At 36.4% G+C, this 19,731-nt stretch overlaps 1 protein-coding gene across 1 annotated transcript in view; it reads left to right on the top strand.

The window, feature by feature from the left end:
* The window catches only part of LOC121417832 (hyalin-like), a 70,957-nt gene that overhangs the window by 18,341 nt on the left and 32,885 nt on the right, over window positions 1–19,731 (top strand). Inside the window, exons 2-8 of the mRNA XM_041611564.1 lie at window positions 6,054–6,368; window positions 7,764–8,036; window positions 8,841–8,975; window positions 10,162–10,320; window positions 12,414–12,548; window positions 16,088–16,243; window positions 19,228–19,539. Coding sequence (XP_041467498.1) covers window positions 6,054–6,368; window positions 7,764–8,036; window positions 8,841–8,975; window positions 10,162–10,320; window positions 12,414–12,548; window positions 16,088–16,243; window positions 19,228–19,539 — 1,485 coding nt within the window. The remainder of the gene's footprint in view (window positions 1–6,053; window positions 6,369–7,763; window positions 8,037–8,840; window positions 8,976–10,161; window positions 10,321–12,413; window positions 12,549–16,087; window positions 16,244–19,227; window positions 19,540–19,731) is intronic.

Below are 19,731 nucleotides of genomic sequence, written 5' to 3'. Positions count from 1 at the left end.
CATAGAAATTGTATTTGTTTAAAATAATTCATTCGATGATCTCATCATCAGTATTCCTAAAGGAGAAGACTTGCGCCCGCCACAAGCCCTACCCCGGCCGGCCTTACCGCTCCGGCTCCTGACGACATGTATTAACTGATCAATGCATGTAGCATTTAGTTATTCATGACCATAATTGCAAGTTTTAGATCAAAATAATAAATCGTAATGAATGATAATTTATATTGTACTAAATAGACATGTGGAGCGTTGTGGCCCAGTGGATTAGTCTTCGGACTTTGAAACAGAGGGTCGTGGGTTCGAATCCCAGCCATGGCGTAATTTCCTTCAGCAAGAAATTGATCCACAATGTGCTGCACTCAACCCAGGTGAGGTAAATGGGTACCGGTAGGAAGTAATTCCTTAAAAAGCTGTGTGCGCTATGAACGCCTTGCATAGCCGGGTAATATAGGAGCGCCTTGAGCACCTAACAAGGCGGATATGTGCGCAATATAAATACCCTATATTATTATTATTATTATTAGATCAATTTTGAATTAGACCTAACGATCATTAGACCATATGAAAAAAGACGAAGTGAAAAATAGACCAATTAACGATTAGCCCAACTGGTCAATAGAAACTTTAGCTAATAGCCAAGTGGTCATTAGACCAATTGAAATTAGACAAAGTGGAAATTAGACTTGATAGCATGCTAGCAAGACCTCCCAAGCACACGCTTTTAACAGTAATAGACAAAAATGAGTTTTTCAAGATCAGCTTTGATTTTTTTTTTGTTCTAAACCACTCGTTACACTCGCTCGCGAAAAATAAAGCTAAAATAAATATACATCTTGCTATAATTAGAAACCACTCCGTCGCCCTTCTTGCAGCATCCCCATCCTCATAACAATTGAACAACAATGGTGCCCCCCCCCTCGACCATGCTCACCTTCCGGTTTTCCGGCATCGCCACCGATTATATTTTTTTTTCAAGAACCTTATTTTGTTTTCGGATTTGCGAACCTTATGTTCTTTTGGGATTAATGAATCTTCGGAACAAGGAACCTTATTTCGTTTTCGAACTAGCAAACCTTCAGAATAACGAATCTTATTTCGTTTTCGGACTCATGAACCTTCGGAATAACGAACCTTATTTCGTTTTTGGACTGATGAACCTTCGGAATAATGCGACAAATGTTCGGATTAACGAACATCGAGGTATAGTCAATTTAAGTGTTTCGGAATTGCGAGCCTTCGGAATAACGAATCTTTGGAATTACGAAGGGCAACCAAATCTCATAGGTATGTAGCACCTCTGTTAAAAAAAGGGGATTGAATCTTCAAATTCACACTGCTAATGATATCTTGCGTGGATGACAAGCTTCGGCATCTCGTCTATTATATTCATCATTCAGCAAGAAATGTATCCACATTGTGCTGCACTCGACCCAGGTGAGGTGAATGTGTACACGGCAGGATTAATTCCTTCAATGCATGAGCGCTTAAAGGCACTTTGAGCAAAAGCCGGGTTAATGATAATAATACAGATAATAATGATAATGATTATAATAATAATCAGTCAGACTGCAGGTCCCAAGAAAGTGGCTTCTTTCATCCAAGTGATATTCATGACTTGAGATGTTTTACATATTTAATGAGCTTGATGCGGACCAAAACACCTCTTTTCATTCGGTCATTGCTGCTCTAATTGTCCATCGAATTTCATAAAGTTGGTACCATTGTAAAGAAGAAGAATCATTCTTTCATTTCATATGTTTGGATTTATTCAAAGATTTTGTAATATGGGTTAAAATTTTGATCTAAAACATGCTATACAAAATAAATATTTTTACTTGACAAAAGCTGCTATTTTCACACTTTATTTTTGTTTGAGCCCAAATGATTTTCATATCATGATAAAGCTAGATATGTATGCTTTGAAATGATATAGGTTACAAAATAAGAATTGGTTTAATCGGGTTAAGATAACACTTTTCATTTGCCAAGTACATAAGGCAGTTTGAAAACAAGGATACTGCACTCTGATTGGTGAAAGAGACCACACAATGGCAAATTCCAACAGTCTCAGATCCTTGGTTCGTGGGAAGGTCACACTTCCCATGTGGTAATCTCCTCAGATACCCGCGCCTGTTGTTCTGTGAACCTTATCCAGCCAATCAGAACTCTGGATTTCATGCAAGTGCAAAATTTCAGAAATCTCGACTTGTACCTTGGTGGGAAAAGTGTGATCTTGACCCGATTAAAAGGTGCCGCAAATCAAGAGTGGCATTGTGAGAAAGTACAGAAGTTCAGCTTTGTGGTGATATAGATATCATTGAGGCTCAAAAAAAAAAAAAATGCAAAAGAAAACAGAGGAAGAAAACTCAGTTTTGAGGCACATTTTCAGGCCAGAAATTTACTTTTTTAACAAAATATTGTATACAAACTAAATAACCAATATGAAAGAGTAACTTTTACTCTATCTGATGGTGCAATAATATTTCATTTAACTTGAGGTTAAATCAGGTAAAATTTTAGAGAAAGAAAATCTCATGAATCACGAGATTTTGCAAGGAGGCGTATTCAGCCACGAGATGATTTGGATGAATCTGGCCTTTTTGCTCATTAGCATATTGACCTGCGGTCTGACTGTAATAATAACAACTATGCGCCTCGGAATAGATTGTTTCTAATTAGATGGCGTTATACAAATGTCTAATATTATTATTATTTTAAAAACAGTTGTTATGATGAAAACAAACAATTTTATTTACCCTGGGTAGTAACTCCGACAATTAGCTGATTGCTAAACGGGTCCTGTAAAACTTTACTATCTACATTCTCAAGAGCGCGAGCCCCTGATAAGAAGGGAATAAGTCTAATTTCAACAAGCCTTTGGTATGACTTGGCCAGGGAACGAACCCTCAACCTCATGCGCATGGTAGAGGCGCTCTACCACTGAACTACGACGCTCGGTATGTAACTGTGATTGCATAATTATACATTGTCTTTTTTTCATATGCAGGGAAGTATTGATTCTGATCTTCAGATATGGAGAGATGTGTTTGGTCAAAGTTGATACTTGTTGCCGTCTTTATCGCCCAATCTTTATCTCCCGTATCTTGCGGTAAGTAATTCATTCACCATTGATTATTCAATTCAATTCAATTATGTTAATGTCATGTTCAATGATTAAAAACATAAAAATTGTCCTCAGACTCTTATTAAGAAAAAGTTCATTAAAAAAAATCGTTCACAAACTATAAATACAGCAAATAATACATACATCGTGTCTTACGGAAAAGGAAAATTAAAGTAAAATAAGAATGTTAATTTGCTCCCCTGAAAAAGAAAAATCAGCTGAGTCTAACTACACAAACTACTCAATGCAAAAGATGGATTGAGAGGTTTCCCGATGAATTCGGAAAATAAACAGCTCGTATCTCTGTGTTCAAAGGACCATATTGCATGCAATCTAATCCGGCTTAAAAAATATGCTTTTCAACGACAAAAAGAATACGTACATTGTAAATTGGTAACTTTCAAACTGTACTCATGGAATAGCCATCAGCATATATTTGTGGGATACGCTGTATTGAATCTGATCTTGATCTGATTCATTGAATCTTGCATCTCCTCGTATTCATTTAAATTCGAACAATTGTTTTCTTAACAGTACGAAGGAGCCAGACCGTTGCAATAAATGTTATGCAAACAAATTAGACTTGATGTATATTTTGAAAAATAAAGTCAGGTCCATTGCACATAAATATTTTTTTTTACACACGGCAAGATTACTATGACAAACAAGAAAAAAAAATAAGGATGTTGTACTCAGGCCTTAGATTTTGTCCTTAACAATCGCTCTGACACACTATTTAGTATCAATCGTACCGCATAGTCCTGATAGGTGTGTGCAAATGGAACCATTATAATTTGCGTCTACATATTTGAGAGCTTCGATTCAAATGATTGTTTTTTCTTCTTATACGTAATGGTAATATTTCCATTACAATCAGAAAAAATAAGGTGTTAATTGATCCGCTTGTCTTATGTCATGGATATAAGATATAACCTTTAGATTGGCCTTTTTTCAGCACACATCCTTCAATGTCCCGATAAAATGTTGTGACCCACTTGATCAACATTGGACCTATTAAGTTTCTTGGAATAACAGTCGATAATAAGCTCTCATGGAAATTCCACATAGATAACATATGTAAAACTATTTCACGCAACCTTGGTATAATTAACAAGCTTAAATTTTGTTTACCATTGTCGTCCCTGCTTACATTATATTCATCCCTTATATTGCCTTATTTAAATTGTGGAATTTTAGCGTGGGGCAACACACATGAAACACTCTTAGACAAATTACTCCTATTACAAGAGAAGTCTTTTCGTGTCATATGTCACACAGCATATTTGTCTCATACTGACCCAATATTTTTAACATAAAATATTGAAAATTAAAGACTTATAATTGTTTAATCTCGGTCAGTTTATGTACAATTATAGCAACAACAACCTCCCCAAATGGATTTAATTCAATGTTTCCAAAAAATCAATCCATTCATAACTATCCAACTAGGCGATTGGGTGAATTCCATTTACCACTTTTAAGAACTTTGCTGGCTCAGAACACATTTATATATAAGGGACCGATGTTATGGAAGTCACTTCATAATGTTATAACTGCAAAATCTTTGAACTCTTTTAAGACTAAATTCAAATTATCTTTATTAAAATCTTATAATGTATCCTCAAATTCAATCTAATTCATCATCTCTGTCAAGTCATCATTTTTACTATAAAGACTATAATTAAAACATAAATCATCTTTTTTTAATTGAAAAAAAAAAAACAGACGCAAGTCCTTCTCAGTTGTGCTCGGTTTTGAACCTCATGCATTATTTGTGTCTATCCTCTCATCTATTTTCTCTTTCTCTCCTGTCCGCTTAGCCGCCTTCTTACCGCTTATTTATTCACGGCATCAATCACATCTTTCGCGCATTATATTCTTTCCAGGTCGTTTTATATATTTTTTTTCTCCCTTTATACACATCATTGAATCAAGTTTGCTTGAGTCCACAATGGCATGTGTTCTACCTACGTTCAGCAGCACCCATCCATCTTCTCAGGGCATTCTCCCTTTCTTTTTTTTTCTTTTTCGGGGGGGGGGGGGATTTTATTTTGTGAGTATTATTTCTCTCTCATTTATTTTTTTCTCATTTGATTACATATGCCTGTATTTGTACTTTGTTATTGGTTTTGTTATCTATTTTTTTGAGGGACCCACATTGTACAAGCATTGCTTTTGAGTGGGTCCCTCCATTTCCATCTTAATTTAGTTTCTATTGAAAAATAGTATACTTATTTGAAACCTCCAATGTGTTGCCCAAATTTTGTAAGTGTTTTTCACAACATATGCATTATTGTTTTGTTTCTTTGCAACGGATACAAATACTTATGTTTATATATGGTATACAATTTGTTTTTGTTTGATGGAAGTGAACTAACTAAAATTGAAATTGACCTACGCCTATCGATTCTAGGACTATTAAAGTAAAATCGTGATCAATCAGATCAAAAGCTTTCTTGAAAATAAATATCAGAAATATCAGTTGTGGTAACGATCTAAAAACGAGTTTAAACGTTTTCCAATAGAATTGCCCCAAGTGTTTGTATGCATGAATACAAAAAAAAAACACGCCAAATGACTTTTAATGAAAATGTGTACTGGTTGCTGAGAAATAAGCGAAATGATTACAAAATAAACCGTCGGGAATTTTCTCCGAACAGTATAAATACACTGTCCCAAATATGTGTTCTTTATATTATTAGTGATCACAAGAATTGCCCGTTTTAATAGCTAAGATTTCCTGATTTCGGACAGTTTATTTCATTTCAATATACCAGAACTAAAACTAGATCTAAGATAATATGACGGCATTTCACCTTGATTCTAAAGATGATTTGTTTGCTGCAACTGCTGTCTTTTACATTTAAAGTCGACTGTTTCAATTGAAATTGAAATTATGTTTACCGGTAATCTCCATATTAATTTGCAGGTGAGGTGGTTCGTATCACAGTGCTCACCAAGGAATATACATCAATCGAGACCTCCAGTGATGTATGGTACCAATGCTACCGCAGTGTACAGCATGCGGATGCATCATTATCATTTGGACGATCTGCGCCCATAACAACCAGTATATTACCACCACCATACAGAAGTCACCCTAACAATGCACAAATAAAGATTGTTAAGTTCTCTGATTATGGGGATTATTGGCATACAAACGGTTTTGGTCCCTTCTACTGTGAGGCTACTTCGGCTTGTGGAGATGTAACAAGGGTCACTACATTTTTCCAGAGAAGTGATGGTAAGATCGTGTTTCCACCCTTTTTTGTGAAAACTTTGATGTGAAAAGGTCAAAGGTGAAGGCCACACTGACATGTTTTCATCTCACCCTTCTGAAGTCCTTGTAAACGCGATAACTTTAATTTAACTCAACCAAAGCTCATATAATTTGGCGTGTATGATAATAGCAAAGAGTCCAAAATTCATGTGCAAGACTTATCTACCGTGTCCCAAAGTTTACTTCCATATACACCTCTTCTGAGAGAACTCCACTGGTTGCCTGTACGTCAAAGAATTTCATTCAAAATTCTATCAATTGTATAAAAATCATTAATCGCTCAAGCCCCACATTACATTACAGAATTACTCATACTTAAAACCCAATCACACAGTCGAAGCCTGCGAAGTTCCACAGATAAATTATTTTTTCAGATCCAATTTCACAAAACAAAAGTCATACTTGGGGATCGTGCATTTGCACTTGCTGCCCCAAACTATGGAATAGCCTGCCAATTGATATAAGAAGCTCTCCATCCTTGGTTCTCTTCAAATCAAAATTAAAAACATATCTCTTTAGTTAAGAAAATATGCTGTGTAGACATAAGTAAAAACGAACTGTGAACAAGCGCAGCTGAATATATCCATATTAAAGCTGCGCTATATGAATTTATGTTTATTATTATTAATATTATTATTATAGATCCAAGCAATTCTATTGATGTTCAGGTCAGAAGGTAAAATGTGCACTGTAAAAACTGTGGTGTTAAAACTGACACCAGTTGGTGTTGATAGAGGACCACACCCTGAGGTGTTAAAATTACACCCAAGAGATTGAACATAACACCAGATTGTAAATGTAACAACCAAAGGTGTTGTGATGACACAAATCGGTGTAAAACTAACACTGTCAATATAACACCGTTGTAAAATAACTGGTGTGGTCCTCTATGTACACCGGTTAACACCACAGTTTTTGCTGTGTGAAGTTCACTCTTCTTGCTGGACAAATAACTCGATTTTCCGTGTTACAGGCGGGCGTGTTATGTGCTCGCTCGCCTTAGCGACACTCTTGTTGAGAAAAATATTCGTTCAGGACATATGTTGTATAGTGTTTGCTACAATTTTCTCTTAAAAAATCGGTGATTTTAGGTCTAAACCTCTCTCGTTCATACTCTCGCAGTATTTTGATTTTTCTTAATAATATTCCTGCTATTTTTTTTAAATGCCGTGCATAATTAAAAGTGGTCCCGGTTTTTTTTTACTCGTTCAGTTAAAAGCATTTGATTTATCTTAAATAATTGCATGAAGGGTTACTGTATCTGAGAATAAAGCTGCATCATGGTGCATTGAGGATACGACATAACGATCATTTTAATGATTCAATATTCATGAGCGTTTTTTTTTTTCATTTTAACAGCTAAGTTCATACCAAGTGATGGAGTGTTTACAAAGACAGTCAGTGTGGATGACACAGGAGTAGTGATCTCAATGACTGATCGATACCAACCTGATGATGATGGAAGTATCACATGGAGGAAAGATGGTGGTGATGTTCTTACACAATTTGAAGGTCAGACCAATATCAGCTTCCCAAACCCAATCCGGATATCAGACCAAGGGTTTTATGAGATCTACTATGATGGCGAGAGAGATCAAAACAGAGGAGGAATCGCCAGACTTATCGTCAGGGGTAATCTGCATCTTATTATTTCTAATCACTTAGATCAGTTAGAATTATTTCAAAGTCCCTTAAGAAACGAAACAAACATTTAATTTCTAGGAAGCATTGAGATCGAAAAATTTTCGTTCGATGATGTCCCTCTCAATATATGTAATTATATATTATTTTATCAAGAACAAATAATCTTCATTAAAAAGAAACTTTGCTACTCAATTGCCTTAGTCATTTACAGCTTATTAAAAAAGGGCATAGTATATTTAAATAATTATTGAAAATCAAAACATTTCACAGTGTGAATAAATTGATACTTTTTTTTCAAATAACGTAAATTTGATATTATTATCAATTCAAACCAGTAAAAGTTAACTTGATCATACACGTATGATTTTAGGTTGAAAATGCAATTTGAAATGACCTTGTATACACACGAAACTAACTTTGCGTAGCACTTGAAAGCGCGTTTTTGAGCATTTTTCTTCTGACATACTTTTATAAAATCTTGCATCAGTTTGGGTATTTCAAATTTAGTTTCAGGACATGCGATATGTAAGACTTTAAAAAAGGAAGTCAGCAAGCGGAACGATAGAAAAATTGCGCTGTGGTGTTGTCACACAATTTGTGTAGTGGGGGGGGGGGGGGTCGACGCTCTTTATTTCAATTATTTTATAACTAAAACACAGCTTGCATAATTTTCTCACAACACAGAGTATTCAATTCGTCGGTTCAGTTCCCTTTGTTTCGTCCATGCAGTGTTCCCATGGCATCTGCTAATTCTCTATTTGTTTCGTTTTTTTTCTCTGTGTCTGCACTTAGAATGTCCTGCCGGAAAGTGGGGTCCACCTAAATGCCAAGGTGTCTGTGATAACTGCTACAACGGTGGTGTCTGTGATGATAAATCTGGTATTTGCATCTGCCCGAACAACTTCAAAGGAAAAAATTGTTTAGAAAGTTAGTATTAATGAAAAAAAATAACTAAAAGCATTTATTTTTCATACGCCTGTCCCACGGGTCGCATTATAATACCACGCTCGGTGTCTGTCCTTTATGTTTTCTATATAGACAAGATAACTTCAGTTTAGCCGAAGCTAGGCTCATATAATTTAGTGTGTATGAAATACTAGCATAGATCCAAGAAAGCCTATTGATTTTGAGATCAAAGGGTCAAAGGTTAAGGTCACAGTGACATGCTTTTATCTTCCCCTCGAAAAGTCTCTTTAAACATAATAACTTCAGTTTAAGTTATTCTGTGTGATATGATTTTGTGTGAATGATACTAGCAAGGATTCCATAATGCATATTGATTTTTAGGTCAAAAGGTCAAAGTTTAAGTTGCCACCTTCAACTGTTCTTGCTTGACCAATAACTGAATTTGTCGCGTTACAGACGGGTGTACTATATGTGCTCGCCCCAGCGACACTATTGTTTATATTATTACGGTAATAATGGTTCACTATCATCCTTGTCGTCATCATTACCTTCAATCATCAGCAGCATTATCATCATCATCAATTGATTATTATTATTATTATTATTATGCATTATTAGGCATATTTTAACCATCATCCAGTAGTAAGTACTTTGACAGAGTACATGTACATGTACATGACAATGTATGGTTTATTATAGTCCTAAACACAATAGATGGCTTGGAAATATCTTTGGAAAGTGGACGTTTAAATTATGCTGGAATGATTTGTTTGTAGCACATGTATATCTGGCATTATCATAGGGCTTATACAAATTGAATAATCTTAAGGGTTGTTTGAAAAAATAACACTGATGTCCTTGATATTGGAAGTACAAATTTAGGAATGCACCATGTGATATTTCTCTGCATCATTTGGAGCGTTGTGGCCCAGTGGATTAGTCTTCGGACTTTGAAACAGAGGGTCGTGGGTTCGAATCCCAGCCATGGCGTAATTTTCTTCAGCAAGAAACTGATCCACAATGTGCTGCACTCAACCCAGGTGAGGTAAATGGGTACCGGTAGGAACTAATTCCTTAAAAAGCTGTGTGCGCTATGAACGCCTAGCTTAGCCGGGTAATATAGGAGCGCCTTGAGCACCTAACAAGGTGGATGTGTGCGCAATATAAATACCCTATATTGTTATTTCCAATTAAAACTTTTCCTCAGTTTGCAGGGATGATGGAGGGAATAATTTTGGAATAGACTGTGAATCTTATTGCTCATATCGTAATCTCCCAACGAGCTGTCGTACCTATCTGTTTTGTCTACCTGATCCTTATGGATGCTCATGTGATGTTGGTTCCCGAGGCCTTTCATGTGATAGTGGTAAGTATTGTGGTGAACGGTGTCCGTCAAGCTTGTTCTAGAAAAGTATGTTTTACACTTCATGCATAGTAGCATTATTAAAATGGTTAATGATTCTATCGACTTTTACTTGTATTGCTCCTTGCATAGTGCTTTCATCCTGACCAAAATCTAGAGTTTGATATTTATATAATATTGGATGGCCTTGAGGTTAATACAAGGAAATATTGGACGAGTCGAAGACGAGTCCAATATTTTGCAAAGCGAGTCCTATATTTCCTTGTATTGACCGAAAAATGGGACATCCAGTATTATGATTATTATTCATACAGAGAATTTTAGCAAGTAATTTTTAACTTACCCTCCCGCCCTGAGACTCTGACTCTGCTGTATGATAGGGGGACCTAAAGCTACGCACTTTGTTTTCAAACAATAAAAACTGTCCCAATCTTAATATTTCCACAAATCATATTTCACTAATTTGTGGCAAACATTCTTAACCAAGTAGAAAATATCACAAAACTCACTAATACGAAAATCCCGTCGTGTTTTTCGAACACCTCTTGATTTCGCCGCCCGATGTAGAAGGGGTCCTAAAGCTACGCACTCGATTTATCATGCAAAAAATAGTATTTCCTGTGCCTCAATTTCTAAAATATATTTAAATTATTATAGGATAAAATGAAATTAAAGCGAATATAACTCCGAACTTCCTAACAGTTGTTGGTTTTCTCTGCATTTACAGATTTACTGCAGCCTCTGTAGAAAAAAATTAATAGGAATTGTTCATCACTCTGCAGTCACAGTTCGACGCAGAGTGCGCATTTGCCATTGAAAACTGCATGCGCGCGCGATGTGTGGTGCGTATTTTACCCCCCCCCCCTCACCATGGAGCGTTGTGGCCCAGTGGATTAGTCTTCGGACTTTGAAACAGAGGGTCGTGGGTTCGAATCCCAGCCATGGCGTAATTTCCTTCAGCAAGGAACTCATCCACATTGTGCTGCACTCGACCCAGGTGAGGTGAATGGGTACCCGGTAGGAAAAAATTCCTCGAATGCTCGAGCGCCCGATCAAGGTAGCCGTGCTAAAGCCGGGGTAATAATAGCAGGGTCCGCTGGGAGAACAGTTTTCGGAACTGAAGTGGCTACCCTGGGTAAATATGCCGCTATTATTATTATTATTATTACAAATGTCGGGGATTCCCCTTCTAGTCGTCCAATATTTTCAATGTTGTGTCACCTCGGAAAAAAATATTAGGCGAGTTCAACAAACTTTTTAAGTGGGTCGAGTGCATCAACAAAATAACACTTGTATTTGGGCTCTAAAATTGTCTCTATGGATAATTATTCAAACAATGGTCCAATCATCATCTTGTGTATTTCGTCCAATACTATTTCGTGTGATAACCAGTTGGCCAAATATCCATTTTCTTTTCATTCATTTTGCACATTTGACACTTTGGCTTAGTTAGACCAAATGGTGTATGGACTAAATGGCTATTAAAACAACATGTTACTAGACGGAATGGCATTAGACTAAATGAAAGTAGACCATGAGGTGGGTAGATGAAGTGATAGTAAACCAAATGGATGTTAGACGAATAGGAAATAAACCGAGGCGACGAAGGAGGAGGGGTAGTAGTAGAAGTAGTAGTAGTAAGTAGTAGTAGATGGAGAAGAAGGAGGTCAAAGAGTATGATGAGAAAGGGAAGGAAAAGAGAAGAGAGAGAGAGAGAACGGAGAAAAGCGGAGGAAAAAGATGAAATGACCCTATGGAGTCAGGTTTAACTTAAATTCAGGTTTAAAGTTGTGGTTTGAGTATGGTAAGCCCAAGTAATTATTGTTTTTCTTAAGATGAATGTTTCTTATGTTTACTGTTCTCTTTCCTGGTTCATCGATGGTGAAGACAATAATTTACTTATACTTCCTAGAAATTTATGAATGATTTGAGAGCCAAATGAGCTGAGATATGCTATCTCTACCGTTAGTTATTCATGTAACAATTGGCTATCCATACTTAAGCCACACCTATAAACCTGAGTTTAAGTTTAACCTGCTGTCAAGAATACAGGCCAAAGTTTTGTTCTTAAGAATACCAATTACCCTCTCTCTCAGATTGTCTTGTTGGTACATACGGTGCAGGATGCTCGCAGACATGTCACTGTGCAAATGAATCATCGTGTGACCCTTTTAGTGGAATATGCACTACAGGTGGATGTCAGCCGGGATGGTCAGGGAACAATTGTCAAAGTAAGTCCCTTATTCTAGCTCTTCTGAGAGAAAACGGTTTGTTCTGAAAGAAACAGTATACATGTGTATGTGTAAGGTTCTGCACGTTTAAACTCTACCATGACACAATCATCTGTATCCTGAACATGCAAATAGGGTAGGTATGTTTAAAAGGTGTGTGTTCAAACATGTTTTAAATGCGTTTTAAAACATGTTTCTTTTAAACGCATTTTAATGCACAAACTTTTTACCCCCCCCCAAAAAAAAAAAAAAAACACACTATAAAACACAGGATAAAATTGTGTGTTGTAAATTTGAATGGATATGTGTGTTTATTTGGTTAACTCACGTAATCACGGTGCGAATCATGTTTTGCGTACATCCGTATACATCCCCCTAATTTACGAAGTGTTGGGTTCAGGGAACAACCAATTTAGTGAAATGCTACAAGCAAAATACGAAATATCACGTAATAATATGCTGTAAAACACTTTTAGCTGTTATGGAAAAATCGCTATATATATATATATATATATAAAACATATTATTGTCATTATTATCATCATTATTCTTATTAATAATGAATAAAGATTGTCGTTATTGACAGGCCTACACCCTCACACAGTTTACGGCCAGCAGCCAGGACCGCAGTTCTGGACACCAAGTCTACACGTATGCAGATTCATGACTTCGGAATAAGAGTACGCATGGGCTTGTACTTTATCTTAAAAAAAACAAAGGAAAATGATTGTAGTCGTTTGCCTGTTACCACGAATGAATCAGCACCCTCAAAATACAGGCAACCTTACATAGGCATTAGGCTTAGAACCCTGTTACATCGGATGTCCTACCTAAGACGAGTATCGGGGCGCCCTAAGACAACTTTTTAATCTAGTCTTATAATCAAGTCTAGCCTCTACATCATGATAAACTCTGCTATACACTGTGTGAGCATGGAATGTATTAACGCCAGGGCGCAGAAGATGAGCACTAAGACGAGTATCGGGGCGCCCTAAGACAACTTTTTGTGCATTTAAACCGAATTGCCAATGCTGACCAAGATGGCTTCGGCAGAGCGCCAAGCGCGCGCTGTGTTTGTTTTTTGGATAACCGATCCAATCTTGGGCAGGTGTGCGTTTACACCCATTATCAAAATCAGTCTCTGAGCGCCCGAGACCGGTCTAGGAATGCATCGCGTGGTGGTCTGGGATAGGTTTGCTCAGATGGGGTCTCGGGTAGGTTTGTGCTTTTACACCGGATTAGAAACCCGCCAGAGAATGTTCTCGGGGCGTCCCAAGACTACTTAGGAAATCTGGTGTAACAGGGGTCTTTGATCTACATCCAAATCAAATTCTTAAACACTTATCAAATTGCCATTAATAACCAGACAAAATGTGAGGCTTGGGCCCGCCAAATTTTATTGTGTAATTAGAACTGGTTAATTTCGAATTTTACAATAACTAATGTTAGACGAACGAGGTTGGTAGTATTGGTTTAGAAATTAAAAACTTGATTTTTGGTTATGACGATGCATATCTATCTGCTGCATTTTCTTGATCAAGGGATTTTACTCTGTAATTGCAATACTTGTAATAATGTAGAGCCGCATCCTCTGCGCACTGACGTTAATACATTCCATGCTCATACAGTGTAGAGCAGAGTCTTTCATGATGTAGAGACTAGACTAGATCTAAACTAAATTCATTTATATCTAGGACTAGCTTTATATATGGACTAGTCCTGTTGAACCAGGGCTACACTCTAAATTACAGGGATTTAAAATAAGTCTACATGGACTGTACCAATCAAATTCCTGATTTAGTTTGAATCCTTAAGATTAATTTTTAAATCTCGAAAGATTTAAATTGAGATTTGAATTTTAAGTCTCTATAATTAAAACTAAATCCAGAAATCGATTGGTCCCTAACTACAGTCCATCTGGACTTATTTTAAATCCCTGTAATTTAGAGTGTACCACCCTCATTGGTCTTATGTAAGTGAATGTAAAGTTCAAAATAAACCAGTTCTAAGTTATCAAACCATTTCAGGGTCAGATTCGAGATAAAATTTGCCTAGGCTAGCCCAAGCCTTGCTTATATAGAATTTTGTCTTTTCATTAATGGCAATTTAAGTGTTAAAGATTTGGACAGATATAGATCCAACCATAAAGCATAGTAAGGGCACCAGTAATTTGAGGGTGTTGATTCTTTCGTGGCAACGTAAACGGTCATAATTAATTTCGTCAAGAATAGGTCAAAGCACATTCGTACTTTTATTTCAAAGACACAAGTCATGAATATTTATATCATATTGACTTTGGGTTGGAAGTAAGGTGGGGAAAAAATCGTCTGAAATTTACCCTTGTGCGCTAGAGCTCATGTAAGTACTAAGCTGACCGGGCATGCCTCTTAAACTGTCGGTAAACTGAGCAGCAAGTAGGACACAAGACCTCACCAGGATGTAGATATCATATTTTGTTCGCACGGGGCTTTATTTTTTTTCATTTAACAAAGATAAATGCTTTTATTGTTTTAAAACGTTTCAAATCGTATTTAAATCGTTCATTTTGATTATTTTGCTAATGATTGAAATAACTTATTGTTGTTGTTTTTATTGAAAAAAAATTATGCAATAAACAACATGTACAAGAGAGATACATACAATAACGGAAGGTCACCCAATTCAGCTGTATTTACAAAATACTGCTGTTCTTCCTTGGGGCCCTATTGAACGAATATCGTCCAGAGATTCTATTGACGCTAGCCCAGGAACAGTCAATTTGGATATATACAAACAACAAAGAGATCTTAAAATACTCACGTAAACCACCGGAATTCCAAGCTACGTCCTGGTGAGGGATGGTGCCCTCCCACCTGCTGCTCAGTTTACCGACAATTTAAGGGTCAAGCCCGGTCAGCTCAGTACTCACAGGAGCGCAAAAACAGAAGGTCAAATTTTGCATTTTCGTAAAAAAAGGGAAAGTCCGGCAAAATTATTTTTCCCACCGTAGTTCCGATTTAAAGTATATATGAGTTAATTGTGCATGTAAATACTTTGAGAAAAATGAGCGAAATTCTAAAATATCATAACTTTTTTTATCTTATATCCGATTTTCAATGATTAAGATATCAAGATATCACGGCCTATTTCAGAATACATGTATATACACTTACTGTTGTGCGAAACCCACTGAGAAAAGAAAACACAAATAAATCTGGTTTCAGCTTAAAGCTCAAGTCCACCCCAGAAAAAAACTATTGATTTGAATTAATAGAGAAAAATCAGTCAAGCGTCTTGCCCTCGAAAATCATCCAAATCGAATGTAAAATAGGAAAGTAATGATATTTTAACTTTCGCTACTTTTTCACAAAATAGTAACATAAAAATGACAGAGTCTACGATGTCCCTTGTTTGAAAAAAAATGCTTGTTGAAAGACTCGAAAGACTCGTGTGAATACTCTAATACGGCAGAAGCACGCTCAATATCCTTGGTTGTAAATAATAATCACTATATTTATTATGTCTAATTAATTGTTTATTTGCCACTTGTAATTTCTCAGTTCCTGATACATGTAAAGCCGGTTACTATGGACCTGAGTGTATTGATAAATGTTATTGCATGGATGATGCATCATGTAATAAAACAACAGGAGCATGTCCTGAGGGAAAATGTGCCGTGGGATACAGCGTACACACAGACACTGATACTTGTCAAGGTAAATGGATCTTATTTTGCTGACTCGCTTTCAATTCCTCCAATACTACAGACGATAAATCACAGTAGATTATGCATTACAATCATATTGCATTCTTACATTACTGTTCGAAACAGTAAATAACAAAAATATCATTAAACATCTAAAATACAATACAAAAATCAAACAACGATGGATGCATAGGCGTGGTACGCAGTAAGATATAGAGGGAAGGAAGAAGTGAGAAATGGGGAGAGCGAGAGAAAACAAAGAGCATTAAGTGCAGTAAATGATACATTATTCCGACCTGTCTTGCTCTCTTTACATTTCCCTCTTGTTCTTCTATTGCTCTCCCCTCTCTTTATGTATGTATCTTTCTATTTCTCTTTGTATCCTACTGCTCGATATCTCTTGTCGGATCTATATATATCGCTTGTTTTTACTTTCCCATAACATTGTTATATATTATTGTATTGAACAGTATCATAATGTATTATTCCAATGTTTCTTCTCCTATCTATCTACTCTCTCGTTTATTCCTCTCACTCCCCCTCTCTCACTTGTTCTTTCCCTCTATTGTCCTCTATCTCTCACTCTCTCTATCTTGTGGATAAATCCATCGTTGTTTGAATTTATTTGTAATTTATTTTATATATTTTATGTTATTATTGTCATATTACTATATCGAACAGCAATATAATTATGTATTATGACTGTACTGTATAATATACTGTTAGTATTATGTAATAATGTAAATTTAACCTGCCGGCCAACCTGATAGGTTGCCGGGCCGGGAAATTATTTTTCCCACCGCAGTTCAGGAAGTCAATATGAATATTAATTACTTGCGTCTTCGGAATACGAGTACGCATGGGCGTAGACTTTATCTTTACAAAATAATGTCAGTGATCGTCGTTAGCGTACACGTTGCCACAAATGAATCAGCACCCTGAACTTATTGGACCCTTACATACATAGGCCATGGGCGGAAATCCCAGGGGGGACAGGGACACGTCTCAAAATAGTAGGGGGGGGGGCATAATATCAAATGTCCCCCCTACTATTTTGGGTCTTTGGTGATGCTAAGAAATATATCACTCAAAATGTGAATAAAACGTGCGTTTTCGGAGGAGATGACCTTTTTTTTTTTTTTTTTTTTTGCTTGTCAATTCTATTTTCGTCGAAATGACCTTAAATTTTAGGTAATAGCCTTTTTTTGGGTCAAATTTTCCAGACCCTCGTCCCCTCTACCTTTTGGGAGAGATTTCCGCCCCTGACATAGGCCTTATAATTATGCTCAGATCCAATTTTTAAACACTTATCAAACTGTCATTAATGGCAAGTTTAGGCTAGCACATTAACTTTATCTCAATCTGGGAACTATTTCATGAAGCTGTTCGTAAGTTAATGGCGGCTTTCAGAATTACTGGTGATCATTTCTTAAGCGCAAAATCATCGACAATGAACGTACCATTTAGCACAAGAAAGGATCACCTGTTGCATATTTGTCAATACCCGAGACTTTTTCAAAGTTTGATACGCACTGTATGCTCTATCAGGGTCATGCGGGTTCATACTCAATGCCTTTGATAAACCTTAACTGAACATTTATCATGAATATGTCATAGCCTATTTATTCAGCACTTTTAAAGGATAGAATTTCCTTTCAACATTATTAAATTATCGAGTCTCTAAATGTGTTATTTTGTTTATTTGACTCTACTTTGGTACCCGGGTACTGATTATGGTACCTCATGTCACAATATTTTTTAAACATAACTCTCTATTTCATATGATACAGTGTATGTGTAACTGAAATTCAAGTTTATGTAACATAATACCTTCAGTTCATCATATCTGGCAAAATATCTTCTTATATTACATGGACACATTTTGAAGGTCTGGGGAATACTTCGTCGGTGGTCTTCCGAACAGTCGGTTCACACATACGATGGTGTAAACCCATTTCAGGGAAAATCGACTTCAAAGTTTACTATAATTTTCAAACTTAGTTCCCCGGCCTTACAACATATTCATTGCTAGATAAATACATAGTTGGAAAGACCAAACAATTGCATGACATTGGTATGTTTATTTTTACACAAAACTAAGAATCCGATAAAATATCGCAAAAGAGCTACATGCTTAAAATTTCGGTTTGACCGGTTTAGATCTTCCCTATACAAAAACGCCATAAAGGATACAACGACCCTTGCCGCGATTTCGCGGTCAGTCAAAACGTCGTATCGCTTTTCAAGTGCAAAGTCAATGCAGTTCAGATGGCCGATACGACAGTTTGGTTGACCTCGCGCATTGAAATCGCGGTCAGTCAACAAGTTGTATCGCGCTCCTACAGTACCCGTTCCAATGGGATTTGCGTAGCTTATTAAAAATGTGTACGGAATCACCATGAAAATCCTCTCATATCTCAGAAAATAAAATGCTTGGTATGTTTGTAAGGAGCTCTTTTTAATTCAATACATGCGATTTTAAAGCGTAAATCAACTACATAATTGTGTCATCTAATTATTTTATTTGTTCGTTCCCTCACTTTCAAGTTGTACATGGCCATTTCAGAAAAAAAAGGCTCACGTCCTGCCCCCCCCCCGCAAAAAAAAATCATCGTACGACCAAGTTCCGATCATGTGCCGAACTCGTATACAATATAAAGTGCTTAAAAGCAAAGCGTAGTAAGCAATATATTCATGTTAATAATCCATACTTACAAAACGAAGCGCTAGTTTAGCACTTATTGTCCCTGTATAGTTACTGCACTTCAAGTGCTGATCAAATTTGAACCAGAAAATCAGCACTAAAAGTACAGTACCTGTACAAGAAACATCAAGCGTTAATTTAACACTTCAGTTTTTAGAATGTCAGACATGTATCATTATTATTACTAATCAATTTTAATTTTTACCACATTTTACATATATTAATTCAAATGAAAATTATAAACGGACTGAGTTCTGAATTTTCCTATGTATCATTTTCAATTTATGTAGAGGACGAGCCTCCACTGTTTGATTACTGTCCACTGAGTGTAAGCGTCATTACGGATCCTGGAAAAGCGACTGCACGCGTATCTTGGCACGAACCTGTACTATCCGACAACTTACCTCCACTGGTTTCTGTTATGCCCGTTATAAATCGAAATGATAGCCTGTTTACGTTATCATGGTTATACCGAGGCGGATCGATGTCCAATACAGTGAACGGCATGGATTTCGATATAGGGATATATATCGTTAAGTACAACGTAACAGACAGCCTAGATCAAGAGGTCGACATATGTTCGTTTGAAATACACGTGAAAGGTAATATATTTGTTATTGGGAATAAAATATCTGAAATGTACAAATGTTGATATGTACCGATTAACTAACAATCAAATAATGAAACGAATTACCCTCGCTACTTCCTTCTAAATAATGAAAATTAAACCATTAATGCAAATCAAGAAGAATAAAAAAAACAGCTTGTGGTCCAGTGGATAAGACTCCAGTCCT

The sequence above is a fragment of the Lytechinus variegatus genome, chromosome 6, assembly GCF_018143015.1.
Source record: "Lytechinus variegatus isolate NC3 chromosome 6, Lvar_3.0, whole genome shotgun sequence".
NCBI classification, from domain to species: domain Eukaryota; kingdom Metazoa; phylum Echinodermata; class Echinoidea; order Temnopleuroida; family Toxopneustidae; genus Lytechinus; species Lytechinus variegatus.
Note: the sequence above shows the minus strand (reverse complement) of the source record. Positions and strands in the feature narration are given on the sequence as shown.